This window comes from Pseudopipra pipra, chromosome 2 (genome assembly GCF_036250125.1).
Source record: "Pseudopipra pipra isolate bDixPip1 chromosome 2, bDixPip1.hap1, whole genome shotgun sequence".
NCBI lineage: Eukaryota > Metazoa > Chordata > Aves > Passeriformes > Pipridae > Pseudopipra > Pseudopipra pipra.
In genome coordinates this window covers 118,685,691-118,706,798 of record NC_087550.1, presented here as the reverse complement: position 1 = coordinate 118,706,798, position 21,108 = coordinate 118,685,691, and the positions used below count along the sequence as shown (strand labels likewise).

The 21,108-nt window shown below is 55.6% G+C and overlaps 2 protein-coding genes across 3 annotated transcripts in view; one reads left to right on the top strand and one right to left on the bottom strand.

The window, feature by feature from the left end:
* SON (SON DNA and RNA binding protein) overlaps positions 1–13,865 on the top strand; it is a 37,140-nt gene extending 23,275 nt beyond the window's left edge. Inside the window, exons 7-12 of one of the 2 annotated variants that reach the window (XM_064647157.1) lie at positions 585–695; positions 1,119–1,235; positions 8,514–8,661; positions 11,480–11,548; positions 11,626–11,741; positions 12,350–13,865. In XM_064647157.1, the coding sequence (XP_064503227.1) occupies positions 585–695; positions 1,119–1,235; positions 8,514–8,661; positions 11,480–11,548; positions 11,626–11,741; positions 12,350–12,508 (720 nt within the window). In that variant the 3' untranslated portion in view covers positions 12,509–13,865. Of the gene's footprint in view, positions 1–584; positions 696–1,118; positions 1,236–7,706; positions 7,787–8,513; positions 8,662–11,479; positions 11,549–11,625; positions 11,742–12,349 lie in introns of those variants that run through there. The other variant, XM_064647158.1, reaches the window with a different exon arrangement.
* A 1,411-nt stretch (positions 13,866–15,276) lies between these two features.
* Positions 15,277–20,755, bottom strand: DONSON (DNA replication fork stabilization factor DONSON). The gene is made up of 10 exons (XM_064647177.1): positions 20,481–20,755; positions 19,997–20,077; positions 19,520–19,723; positions 19,259–19,437; positions 18,673–18,851; positions 18,458–18,578; positions 18,237–18,338; positions 17,661–17,859; positions 16,172–16,363; positions 15,277–15,625 (listed from the first exon to the last, which is right to left on the bottom strand). The coding sequence occupies exons 1-10, from the start codon at positions 20,733–20,735 to the stop codon at positions 15,482–15,484; spliced, it is 1,656 nt and encodes a 551-aa protein (XP_064503247.1). The 5' UTR covers positions 20,736–20,755; the 3' UTR covers positions 15,277–15,481.
* Positions 20,756–21,108: the final 353 nt, after the last annotated feature.

The window sequence follows — 21,108 nt, the reverse complement described above, 5'->3', positions numbered from 1 at the left end:
TGGAAAAGCCCTCCTAGCCCATGGATCCCCCTGTGCCCCATCCCCACCTTGTCCCCCAGCCCAGAGCACTGAGTGCCACGGCCAGGCCTTCCTGGGACACCTCCAGGGCTGGGCACTCCAAACCTCCCTGGGCAGCCCCTGCCAAGGCCTCACCACCCTTTCCAGCAGGAAATTCCCCCTCCTGTCCAACCTGAGCCTCCCCTGGCACAGCTGGAGGCCGTTCCCTCTCCTCCTGTCCCTTGTTTAATTCTGTTGGTGAAGAAGATGCCACTGAACAGGAAAATGCTTCTCTGCAGATTTTTTTGTGACCAAAATAGTTCTTAGAAAACAACTTGTTGGATATTTAGTGTGTACAGGTGATGTTACACTTAGAGTCTGTATTTGCTTAGGAAAGCCCACCCTGTGTGGATTTAAGCAGCCCCAGGATTTTTGTCGCCTTGCCTTGTTTCTTTATCAGACAAACTATTGATTGCGTAAAACCACTTTGCAGTATTGGCAGCTCTTATTCTCCAGCAGCTTTTCCCAGCCCCAGTGGACACTGCTGTGCTCTGCTGTATCTTCACAAGTGCTCTCTTTCTCCCCAGTGTGTGGACATCACCACGGCCATGAACGACCGGGCGGTGGCCCAGAAACGGCTCAATGAGAACTCCTTCGACCTGGAGGCCATGTGCATGTTGAACCGTGCACAGGAGCAGGTATGGAGGGGCTGCCAGCAGCAGCTGAGCAGCTGGGGGGAAATCAGGGCTCCCCTTCCATCCCAGCTCATCGCTCTGGCCTGTTTGAGCAAACACCTTTGGGAAGCAGTTGATGGGCTCGTAAAGTCCTGCCTTGGTTTGCGCTTCCCAACACCAAATTTTGGGATAAGGAACTCTTGAAACCAAAATGAAACCATGCACTTCCTAGCACTGGATTTTGAGGATAAGGAGACCATAAACTCACTAGACTTGGAGCTCAGGCTTCAGGGTGACCACTCAGACTTTGGGAGCTTTTGGGAGCACCTGCTCACAACTGAATCTGAATGAGGAATCAGCATGAAAAGTGCTGAGGAACAATGGAGAGTGGCAGAGGAGAGGGTGCAGACATTTATTTTGGTCTCTCCTGTGCTTTTGCCTTTGCAGATTGATGCCTGGGCCCAGTCCAACTCCATCCCTGGCCAGTTCACGGGCAGCACTGGGGCACAGATCCTGTCCTCCGACGAGCTCACCAACAGCGGCCCCCAGGCCTGGATCCGAAAGGTAGAGGTTCCCAGACATCCCTGTGTCACCTGCACAGTCTGAAAAGCAGTGCAAGTATTGCAAAGTGCCAGAAATGTGCCTTAAAGCCCTGTGGTCCTGCATGTGCCAAGTGCAGCAGGTTGGGTTAAATCTGTGTCTGTCAGCTCAGCGCTGCCGAGAGCCTTCGCTGTCACTGAGGGTGTGACAGTGGGCACCCCCTGATCCACGTCCTGGCACTGCCAGCACAGTCCTGGCACTGCAGTGGCAGATCCATCACCACTTTACTGGGATTGGGACAGCTCAGGCAAGGTTTGATCCTGATCTTGTTGAAGTCAGTGAGTTTTGGCATCAGCTTCAGCGAACCAAGTCCCAAACTGCTGTTGTGTTTGCCTTGGTTCTCTCTCATTGCTCCTCTGCCTCTGTCTGGATCACCAGGGTTTTCTGGGAGCCAAAGATTTGGAGGATTACACCAGGAGTTGCAGTTATGTGTTAATACCACCCTGCTACTATTTGTGTGTACAGTGAAACAGTCCCCTCTTGCTCAGGTTCTCTCTGGCTGCTCTCGGGGTGTGGTGCATCCTGCACTCGTGTGCTTTAGGAGTTGAATTCCTCAGGCTTCATCTTTGCCAGTGAACACTGAGCTGGGGCTCTGACCAGGAGTAGAGCTGAGGAATGCTGGCAGTGTCCACCTTTCAGGCCAAAGGAATAACGAGCTGTGCTGCTCAGTCTGGCAGGTGGTGCAGCTGGGTCTGTGCTGGATCAGCTGGTGGGCAGACACCTTCCAGGCTGGGAGCTTGCATAGGAGGCTGAAGTGGAATATTCCATAAAAGTTGGTGTAAACTGAACACAAAAGCCTGGAATTATCCAAAAATAGAAGCGTTTTTGCCAAGATTCACTACCTTGCTTTTCCACTTCATATGGCCAAGCAGTCCAGAGGGCCAGGGAGCTCAGATTCCAGTCACTGGCCAGGTGGGAATCTTGGGGGATCTGGTCAGTGCTAAAGCAGGATGCACATGAGAAAGGCTGATCTGAGGCTGTAACAAAACACTGCCTTTGATGGAGACAATTGGAACTGTGAACACCCAGCAGGGATGTGCTGGTGAGGAGGGAGCTTTTCCTGGCTGGAAATGAGAGGTTTGGGAAAGGGATCAGCAGGTGTGTGAGGGAGGTTCTCCCTCTGCATCCCCTGGAGAGGCTCTCCCAGGGCCATGGGAAGGGAGCAGCTCTGATCAGCTCTTTCCCAAACCTCCCCCTGGCTCGAGGTTCTGTGGGGTTCTGTGCCCTCAGTGACAGGATGCAAAGGGCAACTGTGTTCTCCTGGGCCTTTACCTCCCTCTGGGATCTGCTTTAAAAAACCCCAGCTAAACAAACCCAAACAACCACCCAACAAAAAACCCCAAAGAACCCAGTGAAACACTTCCTAGGGAGAAGATGGGAGCAGAGTGTGCTCTGTGCTCGTGGACACGGCTCCCTGAGGAGCAGGAGTGTGCTGGAAGGTGGGCTTGGATCTGGAACTCGGGGGGAGCAGCAGCAGCTCTGCTGTGGTTTGCAGGGCAGGGTCCTCCCCAGGCAGCATCCTGAGATTGGGCACAAAGGAGGCTGCTCTGGGAACAGGAGGAGCTGGTGGGTGAAGAAGGCAGGACCCAGTCCAGTCCTCCTCCTGCTGCACTGCTGCTCTTCCAGGTTCCACATCCAGCAGAGCCAGGAGTGCTCAGGCTGTGCCCAGGGTTTCTTAGGAGTGGTGGGGCCTGTGGGAGCCTTCAGGTGGAGTCCCATCCTGTGGTTGAGGAGGATTCCACAGGAAGGGGTTCTGAATCCATGTTATCTTTCTCAGGGACACGAATGCAAACCACCCAGGAAATGCAAAGTCCAGGTTGTGTGTTATTTGGGCACTTGAAGTGGTGTAACAATTATTAATTGATCAGTGTAGCACTGAGGATTGAGGCTTGGGCTCCCTTTTTGTCCTAAGAAAAAGCATTTTAACATTAAAAAAAGATAGTTTTCATCACTAGGGCCAGGAGTTGGACTCTGATCCTGGTGGGTCACTTCCAACTCAGGATATTCTGTGTTTCTATCATTTTTTTTATCTGCTGGCAGGGCTGTGGAGTTGTGGCTGTAAATTATTGCCCATTTCTGACTGGAGCTGATTCCTGGAGGCATTTCCTGGGGACTTTGCTGTGTCCAGTGGCCAGGGGAGGAGCTGTGGCCCTTCAGCAGAGGTGGAGCCGTGTCAGCCAGTTAATTGGGGTCTCATTTAATGCATAATTAGAGGATGCTCAGCCGTTGGGGGGACAGAGATCCCCACAAAGCAGGGAGGTGGAGCAGGAGAGCTGTGTCGGGGGGGGAGGAAGTGAAGGGCTTGGGGAATTTGTTTGCTGAGCTCTGACTTCACTTTGCATTTGGTGGATTTAACTGCCTGGAGAGGTGATGTGTCCTCAGACTGCCTGGAATTCCAGTTTGGATCTCAGTGTTTGAGGGCCTGGGGTCCTGCAGTGGTTAATGTGGTGCCCCAGTGGGGGACCCCAAGTGGGAGTGAGGTTCATCTTCTGACTCCTGTCCTAATTCCTGGTGTTCGTGGGGAGGGTCCTGAGCAGGATCCATAAGGGGAGAAAACATTGCTGGATGTGTTGTATCCTAAAGCAGTTCTGAACAGTGTCACCTTTCCCTTTGGAAAAGTGGGTTCTGTTTCTGTGGGTCACCATCAGTGTAATCAGTTCACAAACATGACTCGTTTCTCTGAAGGTTTCCTTTATTTATTCCCTTTTTTCTTCCAAACACACCGAGCTGCTGAAGGAATGTCAGAGCAAGTGGGGGAATATTTTTTGTTTTTTCCAAGCAAATTCTGTTGAGGTCTGTTCACTCCCCCTTTCCCAGACTCACACTTGGTCCTGGATTTATCAGCTTCCCTCTGGAGCCTGCATTTGCTCTGCAGGGGCAGTTTGTGCACACAGGGTGACCCTGGGACCTGCTGGGCCACTCCCTTGTGCTCCCCCGTGGGCTGCAGCAGCTTCTGGAAAGTTCCAAACCTTCCTTCCATTCTTCCCAGTCCCAGCAGAGCAGAACTCCTCTGAGGGAGGAGGTGGAGCTGGTCTGGTGGTTCCCCCTGGCAGGAGTGCTGAGCTTCCAGGCAGGACACTCAGGGAATCCTGGTGTTCCCATGGGAAGGGAGGGCACAGGGCAGAGCACATCAACCCTGTGTTCATCACATCCTGGATATTGGAGGAATTCCTGGCTGGGAGGGTGGGGAGGCCCTGGCCCAGGTTGCCCAGAGAAGCTGTGGCTGCCCCTGGATCCCTGGAAGTGTCCAAGGCCAGGTTGGACGGGGCTTGGAGCAACCTGGGCTGGTGGAAGGTGTCCCTGCCCGTGGCAGGGGTGGCACTGGATGGGCTTTAAAGCTCCTTCCAATCCAAACCATTCCCTGATTCCATGCCATGTGAGTTGGATTGGACTGGCTGCCTCCTCACTCCTCTCACTGCTGGTTTTTCCAGCTATTCCAGCTGGAATTCTTCTGCTGTTGTGCAGCACGAACCCTGCAGGAGTTTGGGAACTCCAGGATTTGTGAGGCATTTGCTGGGATTCTCCAGCAAGGGATTCACCCCCTGGTGTGAGGGAAGGAATGTGGCTGGTGCTGAAAGGGCTGGAGCATCTTCCAGGTCAGGACCAGCCCCAAATTCCCTCCTCAGGGTCCTGGCAACATTCCAGATCCTGATCCAGAGCTCAGGGAGCATTTGGACAGCGCTCTCAGGGACAGGGGGGATTGTTGGGATGTCCTGGGCAGGGCCAGGAGTTGGACTGGATGAGCCTTTGGGGTCTCTCCCAGCTCAGGATATTCTGTGATTTAATGGAAAATTCAGCAGCTTGGCACAAGTTTTTCCAAAGAGCTGCTTGTTCCTGGAACTCGAAGAAGGTCTTGGAGGTCAAGTGACCTTTAGTCCCTGGGCTGTACCTGAGCTGCCACCTTGTGCCTTCAGGGCTTTGTTGCGCTTCCTAAATTCTTGCTCCAAAGAATCACCTGAAAAATCAGGGATAATGTGAATTAAAACCACTCCAAACCCTCAGAAGGAATCAGGTTTTACCTTCCCTTTAAAGAAAGTGCTGACACAGGAATGTGACCCTTTGGTGTCTCCATGTGCTGGCAGAATGGAAGTGGGGTTTCATGGAATTTAGAGGTCAAAACATGAGGAAAAAGGCATTAAATTGTCCTGCAGGCTCCCTCAAATCGAGATTAGTGAGGGAAAGAGAACTGACTTTGTGAATAATCAGACAATTCTGGCAGCAGTCACCAAGTGCTCAGAAACCTGGGGGTTGGCTGTATCCCAGCCTCCTTAGTTTGGAATCTGCAAAGGTCCAGAGCTCAGGAGCTTGGGGACACTCAGCCTTTGATGGTTTTTAACATGCAAAGAAATGTGGATTTTGCTTCCCTGCTTTGGTGACCGTTTCTGTTCCTTTTTTATGTTTCAAATGAGTTCCAAACCCAGCACTGGTTTTCCCCTCACTCGTTAAATCATGGGCTGAGGGAAGTGGTCTGTCATGAAATGATTAAAAAATACAATGTACAGGGGCCATCAGAGGTTTGTTATTATATTATCACTTATTAGTATTAAATCATTATCACTTAATTATTAAAAGAAAAAACCAAACCAGAATCAGGAGGGAAGGAAGTTTTCCTCACTGCAAACCTTTCCTTCCTCACTGACCTGAATCCAAGTGGGCTTCTGGCTCCTTTCCCACTGGAATCAGAATTCCTTCCTTTAGCCTGTCAGTGGGCTGCACAGGTATTTGTGTGTTCTGGAGTGAAACTGTTATTGATAATTATCACTGATAGTGGTTGTGATCAGTGTGGGACTCCCTGTTGTTCTGTGGGGTCAGCAGGGTGCACAGAGCTCCTGCTGCACTTCCACCAGGATCCTGAGTTCAGCCAGCGAAGGGCTCTTGGGAATAAACTGCCCTTTGGAATTCAGAACCTCTTCTTCCCAGTTTCTGGAGTCTGTTCAAGCTCTTTTCCCTCAGTAGGAACTGAGGGCTTGGATTTTTCCCTGGGAACAGGATACTTTGCTTGTGTTCTCTCCTTCCCCGGCCCCTGGCCCAGGGCATTGTCCAGGTGTGTTGGGAAGCCGTGTGACATTCCAGTGACATTCCAGTGACCTCAGCAGGACTTGCTCCGTGTCCTTTGTGAACTGAACACACAGGGGTGCTGCTGGAACAGGGGCTGGTTTCCCAAATTCTGGCACTGCCAAGGAGCTGCAAACCCAGGATCGGGGCCGGGCTGTCCCAGCTGGGTTTGTGTCTGGGTGTCCTTCTCTTATGAGACGTTCCTGGAAAAGAGAGGAGGAGGGAACTGGGAGTCAGGAAGAGGCTCTGGAGGGCTCTGGGTGCTGTGTCAGAGGGACTGGGTGTTGTGCCCCAGCCAGAGCTCTGCTCCTCCATCCCACGTGGATCCTGTGCAGATCCAGAGGGTTTCCTGGGGATGGGCAAGGACTGGGCAATTCCTGCCACAATCTGCAGCAGCTCCTCCTTGTTATCCTTGTCCCACCCACAGGGGTGTGTTGGGAATCCCTGGAGAACAGACTCTGCAACAGGAACTTGTGGGTTTGTTACCTACGAATGGGAACCAGGGACCTGGGAGTCCTGGGAAAACAGGGACCTGAGAGTCCTGGGAAAACAGGGATCTGTGAGCCTTGGGAAAGCAGGGATCTGTGAACCTTGGGAAAGCAGGGGCTTGTGAGCCTTGGGAAAGCAGGGACTTGTGAGCCTTGGGAAAGCAGGGATCTGTGAGTTTTGGGAAAACAGGGACATGTGACTTCTGGGAAAGCAGAGACTTGTGGGTCCTGGGAAACCAGAAATCCATCAATCCTGGGAAACCAGAGACCTGTGAGTGTTGGGAAACCAGAAATCCATCAATCCTGGGAAACCAGAGACCTGTGAGTGTTGGGAAGCCAGGGATCCATCAATCCTGGGAAACCAGGGATCTGTGAGTGTTGGGAAACCAGGGATCCATCAGTCCTGGGAAACCAGGGATCTGTGAGTCTTGGACAAGCAGTAAACTATGAGTCTCCAGAAATCAGGGCTCTGTGGATGCCAGGACACCAAGGAGCTGTGATTGTTGGGAAAGGAGGGATCCATCAGTCCTGGGCGAGTCTTTGGAAGGCAGGGGCCGGTGCTCCTCAGCACTCAGGGCTCCGTGGCCCCTGGGAGAGCAGGGCCCTGCCGTGACCGTGGCCGTGGCCAGCCCTGGGCCGTGTCCCCGTGCAGGCCCAGCCCGAGGCAGCCCCGGCCCGGCCGTGCCCTCGCCGTGCCCGCAGCGCCATCCCCGCGTCCCGCCCGCGCTGCGCTGGAGCCGCTCCGTGCCGGGGTAACTGCGTCCGAGGCAGCAAGTCTCCGTGGGATGGAAATGCTTGACTTGCTTCCTGGGGCCAGCGGGGGGGCACGAGAGATGAGGGTTCACAGAATACCCTGTGAACTTTCACCCCTCTGTATGGAAACTTGTTTCAGGGTCAAATCCTTGTAGCCGCCTCCTTGCCACGGTCAGTGCCAGCCCTACTATTCCCAACTCTGGTGCCAGCGAGGCCTAGGTACGTAACTTTTAAGGAGTTTTTACAGTTCTTTACATCAAAGCGGATGTTTAAACTTTCTGTTAAGCTTTCACCATTTAACAACCTGTATTAATGCTCATTTGAAAGAATGTGACAGCTGCTCTGCTGCTAAACTGGGGGGCCCAGCGCCTTTTTCCGTTAAAAACCCCCAGGGAAAAGCGGAAGCTCTTTGTTCCATGTGGATTTTCAGGGGAGAACTCGAATGTGCAATTGCCGTGTTACGAGTACAATTCGGAGAGGGTTTTTTTTTTTAGATTTAAATACACCTAAAGAGCCCTGAATGTCCTGCCTGAATGTGCTTGTGTTCTGTGGGTGAGGAGGAGCTCCTGGCACGGCCGTGCCGGGCACACGGAACACTTCCCGAGCCGAGGAGAACTCTGGGATCAAAGAGAGTGTTTAGAACCGGCTGGGTGTCGCTTGGTCAAACACATCTGTCTGGAACAGGTCACTGCCACCTTGGGATCACCTCAGAGTTTCCTTAAGTTGTTCCTTTTTGCCAAACATTGATTTGTGTCTCGTGTGTCCGCGTGAATTCCGGGTTCCACACACTGGTTTGGGCTGAAAACCCACAAAGCTCAGGTGGATTTTTTTTTTTTAAATTCAGTCTGTGAAAGGTTGTTAGAAACATTTTTTGGAAGCTCCCACTTGCTATTTCAAATCCCAGTGCTAACTTTAGGCCTTGTTTTACTTCTCTTTTTCTGGATAGGATCAGTTCTTAAGAGCAGCCCCTGTCACTGGAGGAATGGGAGCTCAGCTGATGAGGAAGATGGGCTGGAGAGAAGGAGAAGGGCTTGGGAAGAACAAGGAAGGCAGCGTGGAGCCCATCATGGTGGACTTCAAGACAGACCGCAAAGGTGAGTCCTGCCCTCGGGGTGTCCTGGGCTCCCAGAGCTGCCGGGCTGGAGATGGGCAGGATCTCCTGATGGAGCAAGGCTGGCCTGGCTGCCTGCCCTGCAAGAGTGGACAGGTCCTGGGATTCTGCTCCTCTTCTGGTTTAGGCTTTGTCCTTGTGCCTGTGAGCTCTGCCAGGTGTCCTTTGCCTTCCCTGCCCTTCCCCTGCCCTGGTACAAAGTGCTTCCCAGTGATTCTTCCGTTAGGGATGTGCTCCAGTGGGATGCAGAGAGGAGGCACAGGCAGGGAACTGGCTGTGGAGGAGCTGTGGTGGCTGGTGTGGAGGCAGTGCTGGAGCAGGAGCAGGGCAGGATGGCAGGGGAGCAGTTGAACCCAGGCTGGGTGGGGTGAGACCCCCCAGCCTGTCACCCTCAGGGCTTGGGGCTTCCACAGGGATTTGGTTCCTGCTCTGTCCCTCATGTCCCTGCTGTTCCATCTCTGCTCTGATCTGCTGGAGGCTCCCCTGCTCAGCTCAGGGCTGGTTCCAGAGGCAGCTTTAGCCATCTCTCCTCTCTCTGTGTAAACCACCCCTGTGTCCATGGTTTCCTGTCTGTGGCCACAGGTGGAAAACCCCCTGGATCCAGCAGAACCATCCAGCCCATTCCAGGCTGTGGAGCTGCTCCTGCAGCCAGGCCAGGGTGCTTTGGAGGTGGAGGACAATTTTCCACCTGAAACACCCATCCAAGTTCTGGCCATTTTAAACCCAGGATGCCAAATTCCAGCAGTGAGGATTTCTGCTGGAATTGTTCTGTTCTTTACAAACCTTTAATATATGAAATAGGTCACAACTGATATCAAAGCACAGAAATACTCAGAATTATTCCAAGGCCAGGTTGGACAGGGCTTGGAGCAACCTGGGCTGGTGGGAGGTGTCCCTGCCCATGGCAGGGGGTGGCACTGGATGGGCTTTGAGGTCCCTCCCACCCAAACCATTCTGAGTGTCTGGGATTTCAGGGCTTGTTTTTGCTTTGGTCACTGCTCAGAACTGAGCTTGGAAGAAAACAAAGCTGGTTGGACTCAGTGATCTTGGAGGTCTTTACCAACCTCAGTGATTTTGGGATTCTGTGAATGACCAAACTCTTCCCATGTTTTTGTTCTGTACAATCTTTCTGTGCCAAGGAATTAAAACCAAAAGGTGGCTCGTGACAGTGATGGCCAAGGATTCCTCTTCCTGGCCTGTGACAGTCATGGGAAAAGAGGGATAACCTTAGTGCCAGCTGGGCTTTGCTTTGGATTTCCTGCCTTTGGAGTGTTTGTGATCATATGGGCAACCTTATCTGGTCATTCCCACAAAATTCTGCCTGGATGCAGAATCCTCTCTCCTTTTGAGCCACCAGCTCTGGGACACAGGGAGGTGAGGCAGCAGCTTTCCTGCACTGTGGGGAGGCAGCTGGACAGGGATTATCCATTTAGGACAAGCAGTTCTTCAGACATTACTGTTCTTGGATGATTAAATGACTGAAAAGTCCTTTTTTTTAAATTTCTGTGCAGTTTTAAAGAAAAGTCAGGAATTTTTGAAAGCAGATCTGTCTGTTAATAAATAACCCAGCCAAGTTTGTTTTGTAAGGATTTTTAACACATTTTTGAACTTATTCCTCAAATAAAATACAATTCCTAGTGCCAGGAATGTGCCAGGGAGTGACTCAGGAGGCAGCAGCTTCTTGGAAGTTCCTTGTTGAGGTCCCAGAGACAAGATGGGAGCTGAGTGTCAGTGCCTTGGAGTGGCAGGGAGAGTTTGAACGTGGAGAGAGTTCTCTGGCTGGTTGGGATGCAAAATTCTGTAAGGGGGAAGCCCCCAACCTTTCCTTCAGGGATTGTTGTCTCCCATGGGTTCGTGCCCCTTGGAAAGTCCCTGCTCAGGAGCTGCAGGAATGTTGGGAGGAGTGTCTGGTAAGGAGGGAAGGACTGTCTTGGAAAGCAAAGCAAACCCAGATGCCACCCAAAAACAAAGGTGAAGGAGCAGGAAGACACTGGAAGCACTTGCAGTATCTCCCTGTCCTCAGTCCCCAAACAACAGGAACACTCGAGGTAAGAAGCAAAGGAATGTGGAGGGGCTGAAGTCTGAGAATGGCAAAATCCGTGGGGAGAAACTTGGGTTTCTCTCACAGCTGGTCACTGGCATTTCAGACATTTTTGGCAATTCCTCATTTTATTTCTTACTCTTGGAAGATTTTCCAAAGAAAAATGTGGAGCTTTGGTGTTTCCCAGGGGCTCCATGAGAACCCGGGCTCCCTGCACCCACCTGGGGCTGTTCCTGCTCCTCTGCCCCCCTATTTCCTTATCTCCCAGTGGGGTGGAGGTGACAGTCCCTGGGCTGTGACCCTGCACACAGAGGGGATTTGAACACTGGGAAATACAGGGAGCACGTGTGTGATCCCACTCCATGGGGTCATTCCTGGCACGAGGGGACACACGGGGACATTCCCAGTCCATGGGAACCCTTCCCGTGCTCCGTGTGTTGGAGGCAGACTGAGGCACTCCTGGGCTGCACAGGACAGAGTTCTTCAGTTCCTCTCTTGTTTCTCCGGAGGGGTCATGGAAAACCGGGTTTCCCTGGAAAACCAGGGGGTTTCTGGCCTGTGCAAGACTGCTCAGAGTTTTTTGTTCAGGGTCTTCCTGGAGCCTTTGGGAAAAACAGAGGGAAAAACGCTGGATGAAAGGGAGGCTTGAGACTCGTGTGGAGTCTCCAGGTGTTCCCACTGATCCTGTTCTTGCTTTGCTGCTGAGAACACAGGGATCAGGTGGGAATCAGGGCTGTGAACTGCACTGTGTTGTTTCCAGGGCTGGTTGCTGTGGGAGAGAAGGCCCAGAAGAGATCTGGCCATTACGTGGTGATGAAGGATCTTTCAGGTGAGATTTTTTCCCCCAAACCCTGTGGCTGCCAAGGGCTGCTCTGACACTGAAGCCTGGGCTGTGTGTGTGGCCAGGGAAGCACCCGGTGTCTGCGCTGATGGAGATCTGCAACAAGAGGAGGTGGACACCCCCCGAGTTCGTGTTGGTGGACGACAGTGGGCCTGATCACCGCAAGCATTTCATCTTCAAGGTGGGTCTGAGCTGCCTCAGCTGCTGCTGAGTCGCTGTCCCAGGGCAGGGAATTCCTGTTCCTGTTTGGATGGAACATCTCAGCCACCTCAGGGGTGGCCAAGGATGGTGAGTTGATCCCAGGGCTGGAGCCCCTCTGCTCTGGAGCCAGGCTGGGAGAGCTGGGGGGGGTCACCTGGAGAAGAGAAGGATCCAGGGAGAGCTGAGAGCCCCTTGCAGGGCCTAAAGGGGCTCCAGGAGAGCTGGAGAGGGACTGGGGACAAGGGATGGAGGGACAGGACACAGGGAATGGCTTTAAAGTGACAGAGGGCAGAGTTAGATGGGATACTGGGAAGGAATTCCTCCCTGTGAGGGTGGGCAGGGACTGGGATAGAATTCCCAGAGAAGCTGTGGCTGCCCCTGGATCCCTGGAAGTGTCCAAGCTGGGGCTTGGAGCAACCTGGGCTGGTGGAAGGTGGCAGTGGATGGGCTTTAAGGTCCCTCCCACCCCAGCCCAGGCTGTGATTCCACGCAGGGGCTGTGCTGCCAGCCCTGGATTGCTGTGCCCCGGGCCAGGGGTCCCCTTGGAGCCCTGGCAGCTTTTCCAGCGCCGCCTTTCGCTGTCCCCAGGTGAGAGTCAACGGCAACGAGTACCGGCCCACCTTTGCCAGCCTTAACAAGAAGCACGCGAAGGCCACGGCGGCCACGGCGGCGCTGCAGGCGATGGGGCTCGTACCAAAGGAGAGCATGGTCAACACCACCATGTTCAGGAGTGCCTCCCACCGCTGAGCCGGGCCGGCCGCGCCTCCTGCGCCGCACAACTCTCGGTGTTCGGCCCTCGGGTTGTAAATACGTCGGCAGTTCCCACCTTGTAAAAACTGTACAGACGCCCACAGGTTTTTTTTCTTTTGTACCATCCAAATGTATTTAAATCATACTTAGTTTTTGGTATGTTTATATTGTTTACATTAGTGATGTAATTATTTCTTAAACGACTAAATCGGAGGACAGGCTCTGGAGGCATCGGGAATCCAAACCCACGGCTGAAGCTCCTGCAGTTCCTCTCCCTGTGGAACGCTGGCGCTGGGAGGTCCCTGGAGAGCACAGGATTGTCCCCCCCGGCCCTGCCCCGGGGGGCCCTCAGTGGCCACCTGCGCTCCGGGACAGCCGGGCGAGGCGACGAGAGGCTTCCAGAGGGACAGGGAGGTGACTCCCGCCGGTCCCCGGGACAGAGGGGCTGTTCCCAACCAGTGAACTCACTGCCCGATGCCGATCGTACGGATTTGTGGTTCATGTGAATTTTGAACTTTACCGGATCTACAACTGGACTGGGGGGGAGGGGGTAGGATGACGCTTCAATTGTTGTACCCGACTTGGTCAATAAAGCAGCACAAGTTCATAATCTGCACCCCTGGTCAGCAGACAGTAATTCCAGTGGATGCCAAGCCAGGAACCGGGAATTTAAATATGCCAAAATGCCTTCTGGAAGAACCACACGCAGCATAGAAGTGGCTTTGGAAGGATTCTCAACAGCCATGGGGTGGGAGGAGCAGGTCTGGTTATTTTTGTTGCTTTGGTCTCTTACAAAATAACTCTGGGTTTAACATTTCCATAAGGATCCTGTGCCCCCAGGGAGAGCCTTGGGCAGTTGGGTAGGAGAGGACATAGAAAGCTTTTCCTCCTCGTTACTTTATCTGTTATTTAAGAAGTATCAGTCCTTTGCCTGCGTGCCCTTGGAACTGGACAGGGCACTGCACCCTTCCTGCCAGCTCTGAGCTGGTGCCAGGTGCCAGGATTTCTGGACTGGGATAGTTCAGGTGCTCATTCCAGAGAAGTTTTTTTTGAGCTGTTGTATCTGAGCTGGGTCGGGGACCGGAACTCACTCAGGCCTCCTGTGAGGAATTCCTGGTGCCTGGAGCCCATCAGTGTCACAGAACAAGGTCTGTCCTTGCCCTGAGGGGACAGGAACAAGGTCTGTCCTTGCCCTGAGGGGACAGGGGTTGGTGTCTCGTGTGCAGCAGAGAAATGGGGTTGGTTTGCAGACAAAAGAGCCCCTCCAAGTCTGTCCAAGCGCTCTGGAAATGCTTCAGCTGATCTTCATTTTCATGGACGTTGTTGTCTTGAATTAAACTTTTTTCCCTTTGGCTTCTCGCCTTCGGTCTCTCCCTGAGTGTTCGGAGCTTCTCCAGGCTGTGGCTGAACTGCTGGGAAGGTGTGTGAGATCCAGAGGGAGCCTGGGAGTGCTGGGTGGGGGGTCTGTCTCAGCCCTTGGGTGCAGGATCCATCCCGGGGTGGGAGCAGCTCCTGCCCAGACCTGGGGCTTTGACAGAGCTGAGGCCTCGGAGCTGCTGAGGGTCCTGTTCCTGTGGCAGCTCCGGCTTCCCACTGGGATATGATCCAGTCTGGGAATGTACAGTCTCCTGTACTTGTTCTGTTCCTTCTTTGGTGTCCCTGCTCCCCATGTTAAGGTAAAGACCTGAGTTCTTTCCCAGCAGCAGAGAAATCCAATCAAAGGGGTGAAAATGGTGATGGAATAGTCATGGAATCATGGAATATCCTGAGCTGGAAGGATCATCCAGTCCAAGCCCTGGCCCTGCTCAGGACACCCCACCAAACCCCCCCGTCCCTGAGAACGTTGTCCAATGTTCATTAATTGCTGGATTTGTTATGGAAAAGTGTAGAAAATAATGAAATGGGGACTGTGCTGCCCTGCTCTCCCCCAGGAAGAGAGACTCCGTATTTAATGCTCCAAGAGCCTCTGTGTGTCCTGAGGGAGGGTCTGGATCTGGGCTGGAGTCAGTGAACCCCAAGGATGACAGGTCACAGCAGTCCCTGTAAAGCCACAGTGTAACTGTATCCCTGGGTATTCCTGGGGCAGGACACCTCCTGTGCTGGGGATGAACAGCAGGAGGCAGAGGAAGCTTTTCCTGCCTCAGGCTGCAGTGGCTGCTCTTGGAAGAGCCCTCCCAGCCCACGGATCCCCCTGTGCCCCATCCCCACCTTGTCCCCCAGCCCAGAGCACTGAGTGCCACGGCCAGGCCTTCCTGGGACACCTCCAGGGCTGGGCACTCCAAACCTCCCTGGGCAGCCCCTGCCAAGGCCTCACCACCCTTTCCAGCAGGAAATTCCTCCTGAGCAGGTGCTGCAGCCATTTAATTCCTCCCCCTTGTTGTGATCCAGGTGTAGTTCGTACAAAGGACTCCCTTAAACCCCGGGCAGGGGGTGGGACTGGGAGTTCTCCTGAGCAGCTCTGGGGAATATCCACCTTTTAGCTGGATCCAGCTGCAGGTCCCTGACCCCCATCCATCTCTGTGGAGCTCCTGACTAGGTGCTGGGAGCAGCCTGGGAATGAGTTTTGCCAAGAATTCCACCCATCCATAGAATCCCGGAAGGTCTGGGTTGGAAGGCACTGTAAGGCTCATCTTGTTCCAAGCCCCTGCCATGGAAAGTTCTAGTTCCAAACTGGTTATGAGTTCCTGCCTGGAGCAGGAATTCCGTACTCGGACCAGACTGTGCCTGTGCTGGGGGAGCACAGACCTGCCTGCAAACCACACCCATAAAAAGAAGAGTTTTATTTAAAAAAGACTTTCTAAAATACAAAAGGAGAAGCCCAAAGCCTCTCTTCCCGTTAAAAGTCCTTGGAAGTGTTTCCATGCCATGGGCAGTGCCTGGGATGTCCCTCCCGACCTGCCCAGGTGCTGCCCACGCCCCCTGAGCACAGCACACCTGGAACATCCTGCTCCAGGAGTGGCACCAGCATTCCTAGGCCTTCCAGGTGTAGGCATAGTCCTTCATCTCCAGGAAGCGGATGGCAGACTTGCCCAGGGTTGGACACTGCCTCAGCTCATCCAGAGTCTTGGGATGCAATCCACACGCAGGGAGATCCTGCTGGGATCCCACAGCCTCCTGTGGGAACGCACGACAAGTGTTTCTGTACCTCCAAACACGCTCTTGGACACCCCTGGGGAGCTCCTGCTCTTCCCATTGTCCCATTTCTGAGGGAATGACAAGCCACAGGGGCTGCCAGTGCTGATCACAGGGGGAGGTTTGTGTCCCAGGTTTGCACTCCAGCCCCGTTCCCAGGGAAGGTCTTGGTGTCCCCAGTTTGCCCCCCAGCCCCATTCCCAGGGAAGGTCTTGGTGTCCCAGGTTTGCTCTCCAGCCCTGTTCCCAGGGAAGGTGTCGGTGTCCCAGGTTTGTGCCCCAGCTCCGTTCCCAGGGAAGGTGTTGGTGTCCCTGTTTGCTCTCCAGCCCTGTTCCCAGGGAAGGTGTTGGTGTCCCCCATTTGCCCCCCAGCTCCGTTCCCAGGGAAGGTCTTGGTGTCCCTGTTTGCTCTCCAGCCCTGTTCCCAGGGAAGGTGTTGGTGTCCCCATTTGCCCCCATCCCCATTCCCAGGGAAGGTGCTGGTGTCCCCGTTTCCCCCGGCCCCGTTCCCAGGCAGGGCTGTGCTCACCTGGGGCCGGGGGCCGCAGTTGAAGGCGGCGCTGGGCTGGTGTGTGCTGAGCAGGGCGCGGAAGGCCCCGCGCTGGGCCGGGCCCAGCAGCCGGGTGAGCGCCCGCAGGGTGTGGGGCAGGACAGGCCCCAGCACCTCCAGGCTGAACACGTCCTCCGAGCCCCCCGGCACGCGGGCACGGGCACTGCGGGCCTGGGGGCACAGCAGGGATCAGGGCACAGCAGGGATCAGGGGGCACAGCAGGGATCAGGGGGGCACAGCAGGGATCAGGGGGGCACAGCAGGGATGGGGGGGCACAGCAGGGATCGGGGGGGCACAGCAGGGATCGGGGGCACGGCAGGGATCGGGGGCACGGCAGGGATCGGGGGGCACAGCAGGGATCGGGGGGGGCACAGCAGGGATGGGGGGCACAGCAGGGATCAAGGGGGCACAGCAGGGATCAAGGGGGCACAGCAGGGATCAAGGGGGCACAGCAGGGATCAAGGGGGCACAGCAGGGATCAGGGGGGCACAGCAGGGATCAGGGGGGCACAGCAGGGATCAGGGGGGCACAGCAGGGATGGAGGGCACAGCAGGGATCGGGGGGCACAGCAGGGATCAGGGGGGCACAGCAGGGATGGGGGGCACAGCAGGGATCGGGGGGCACAGCAGGGATGGGGGGCACAGCAGGGATCGGGGGGCACAGCAGGGATGGGGGGCACAGCAGGGATCGGGGGGCACAGCAGGGATCAGGGGGGCACAGCAGGGATCAGTGCTGCCCTCAGCACGGCCCTGCCAGCTCCCACCCACTCTGACACCACGGGGCCACAGGAAATGGGAACACTTCTCAACATTGTCAACTCCCCACTCAGTGCACCAGCACTGCCATGGCTTTACTCCTAAAATGCACCACCTGGAGTGGGGATTGTAGGAAGTGAAGTGCAAAGAACAGGGTGAACTTCTCTAGTGGAATAAGCAGCTCATCCCGTTCTTACTGGGCAGAAATTCCTGGCTGTGAGAGTGGGGAGGCCCTGGCCCAGGTTGCCCAGAGAAGCTGTGGCTGCCCCTGGAAGTGTCCAAGGGCAGGCTGGATGGGGCTTGCAGCAACCTGGTCTAGTGGAAGGTGTCCCTGCCCATGGCAGGGTGTGGCACTGGATGATCCTTAAGGTCCCTGCCAGCCCAAATCGCCCTTCACAGGAACAGCTGGTGAGCTGTGGCTCAGAGGCTCCTTGGTGCAAAGGGCTGGGACAGCCTCAGACCCCACGAGAGCTCGGGAGGAACCTTTCAGCCACCCTTTTCCCCCCGGGCAGTCCTGCCTGTCTGAGGTGCAGGAGGGGAGCCCGGGGCTGTGTGCAGCACAGGGCCGTGTGTGGGTGCAGGGGGTTTAGGAACAGGCTGCACTGCACACACCAGGCTGGCTCGGGCTCCAGCCACAACACCCCCTGTGTGGTGCCTGAAGGAAAGGACACCAAGGTGGGGGTGAGGAAACCCTCCCTGCCCCCTGCCCTCACCTTGAGCGTGTGCATGGTGCCCCCCCGGAAGGCCACGGGGGACAGCAGCGTGGGGGGCAGCCCCGCCTGCGGCCCCGCCACGGCCACCAGGCTGCGGCAGTTGATGAGCAGGTTGAGCAGGGTCAGCGTGGCCGAGCCCCTCACCAGCGCCAGCGACTCGGGCCTGTGGTCCACCTGCACCTCCTGCTTCTCCTTGCGCCTGGCAACGGGAGTCACGGGAAAACCACGGCCAGGGGGGAGATATCCCCGTGCAAAGGCAGAGCTGGAGCAGCAGAGCCCCCCCTGCCCTCTCTGAGCAATCGAGTCCTTCAAGCCCAAAAGCCAAACCCCACCAAGATTGCACTGATTTGTTCTTCGAATATTAAGCAGCATCTTAATCCTGGCTTCAGATTCCTAGAAATTCTTGTAAAGGAACTCAAGAAGACATGCACAGTCTCTCAGCATGCAGGAACGGGAGGATTCGTATTTGGAAAACAGCCCTCAAAAGCTCTGAGAGAACTTAAATCTGTACCACAGCACTGTAACAGCTGCAGGGTTTCCCGGTGTCGCACCTCTGGAAGTGCAAAGGAAGGATACAGTTGGATAGAAATGGTGTCTGGTTTCTTCACCTCATCTTGGACTCCCATCTCCTCTAGCCAAGAGAAACTTTCCTCGTCATCATCGCTCAGAGCTGGTTCCCTGGAAAGCACAGGACCAGTGTTAGCAGGGCAGCACCTCCGAGGAGAGTTTTCCAAATGGGCTGTGCAGGAGCCTGGAGATGCCCTTGAATTCCAGCACTGCACAGGGCTGTCACTTACTCTGCATCCTCTGCACTGCTGCCCCCTCTGAGGCCGTCAGCCACTTCTGTTCCCAAATCCTCCTCGGAGTTCTTCTGTCTCCTGGCTCTTTCTTCTACGAAAGGTAAGGAGAACTCTATGCCTGGAGCAGAGGAGAGGGAGCAGTGAGCGGTTCTGTCGCACAGCCCCTGCCTTCTGTGAGCCCTGCCCGTGCCGGCAGGACTGGCTGCACTTGCCTTCGCTCCTGAGGGCCTCCCTGAAGCCGCGGGTGGTGGGGGCGATGGCGGCGCTGAGCACGGCGCTGCCCCCCAGCCCCGCGGCGCGGAACAGCACCGTGAACTGCGGGCAGCACACGTAGAAATAGGGACACAGCCCCGCCTTGAGCAGCCGGTACAGCGAGGAGAAGCTCACACACCTGGGAACGAGCAGCAACAGCCCTCACGGTAGGCATTCCTTGGCTACTGACATTGCACAGGGGCTTGGGATGGAGGGACAGCACACAGGGAATGGCTTCCCACTGCCAGAGGGCAGAGAGAGATGGGAGATTGGGAAGGAATTCCTGGCTGGGAGGGTGGGGAGGCCCTGGCCCAGGTTGCCCAGAGAAGCTGTGGCTGCCCCTGGATCCCTGGAAGTGTCCAAGGCCAGGTTGGACACTGCTTGGAGCAGCCTGGGCTGGTGGAAGGTGTCCCTGCCCATGGCAGGGGGTGGAACGAGAAGATCCTTAAAATCCCTCCCATCCCAAACCATCCTGTGATTCTGTGATTAATTAAAATCCCATTGTCTTAATCTTACCAAATACATGACTAATTCGGTTCCACTCACCAGTCACTCCTGAGCACTTGCTGCAAGGCCTCATCCTGTGCCCAAGGACAAGCCTTTCCAGCTATTTTCCTGTCTGCCCCAATCCGAGGGAACAGCGGCAGCCACGGCAGCGAAGGGTGGAGCCAGTACACGAGGCTCTGCTGGAAGGCACAACGCAGCTCCGTGGACAGCTGGGGTTCCTGGAGATCCAAGAGGGTTTGAGGAGGATGGGAAAGCTGCCAGACACAAAGCTGGAGCTCCAGCCACCCTCCCAGCTCTCACCTGCACACTCTGGGGCAAGGTGGTTTCTGTAGCTCTACAGTGCTGAGCAAGTCCCTGAGCTTCCTCTTGTGCTCTTAGATGTTCTGTCCAGGTGAAAGGTTGGGAAGACATGAATAGAATCCGTGTTTTAATACTCCAGTCTGCAGGGAAGTCCTGTCTTGGTGAGGAGGGAACTTTGGGTACAGCAGTAGGTGAGTGAAGGTCCTGTCCAAACAGAGACAGCATCAGTTCAGTCACAGAAAATTAAACCTGTTCACAAGTGAAACCAAAGGCAAACTTTAGACTCAGCTGATTATTTCAGTCAGTACCAGATTCTAATAGAAATAACCCATTTTGTTGCTTATAAAACCACAAGATGGTTTTCACCCACAGGAGTCTTTCCAGCAATCATAAACAGGAACAGATCAAAGGACAAAAGATTCAAAAAAAAAAGAGAAAACAGCTAAAACCTTCCCAGCACTGTGTGCTGTTTCCTACCTCGGTCAGGGCGAGGATGTCGGCTCCTCCCGCGGGCTCTGCTCTCCTGGGGGGCTTCTCTTCACAGGCAGGCTCTAAAAACTGAACGAAACAGCAGCGTAAGGCCCAAAGGAGCAAAGGAAGCACCGATCATTTTAAAAGGGCCGATCATTTTAAAAAACGCCCCGGCAGTGACATTTCACGGCTGGTCCCAAGCACGGCCAGGCTGCAAACACCCACCCCTGGGGCGAGCACGAGATCCCCACACGGTGCTGAGCAAGAGTCCAGACTGACTTGTATGAGGCCGGGCCGAGCCCCGGGCTGGCTTTAAGGGGGCTCGGGGCTGAGGGCGCGGGCTGAGGCCGAGGGTGCTGAGGGAGAGGACTGAGGGCGATGGCTGATGGCGACGGCGCTGAAGGGCGAGGGCGCCGAGTCCCCTCCCCGCGTCTCCCCTCGCCTCTCCGGCGCCACGCGGAGAGCCCCCGGTGCCGGGGCTCGGTCCCACCTGCCAGAAGGGCGCTGCCGATGGATCCCCGCCCGCCGGGGCCGGGGGCTGAGGGGCCGCCGCCCGCTGAGGCGCGTTGTTGTTGTTCAGGCTGCAGAAGGGGTTGCGGCGGGCGGGCGCGGAGGGGCCCCGCGGGGCCGGGGCGGCGGCGGCAGCGGCGGGTTCGCTCCTCTGCCGGCGTTTGCGCTTCAGCCGCAGCATCGCCGGCGGCCGCTGGAAGCCGGGCGGGTCCCCGGGCTCGGCGGGGGCGGCCATGGCCGAGCGCAGCCCGCAGCACCCGCGGGCCCGGCCCCGCGCCAAAGGCCGCCCGCTCCGCCCCGGGGCGGCGCTGAGGGAGCGGCGCCGCCATCGCTGCGCCCTCAGGGCTCGCGGGGAGAGCGGCTCCCGCCAGCGCCGCTCCGGCCGGGACACGGACTAATAAAGGGGCAATAAACTGCTGCTCAGGAACATCAGTGGAGCTCCGTTCGGAAACCAGCCCCAAGTGCTGTGGGCGGGTGGGTCAAAGTCACCACACGGCTGCACCGGCGCGAAAATCACCTGTGGAGACGCTGCGGCCCGGTCCCAGCTGTGTGATATGTGAGACTAAACACACAGGGTTTAGTCTTTTATCCCAAATACACTAAAAACC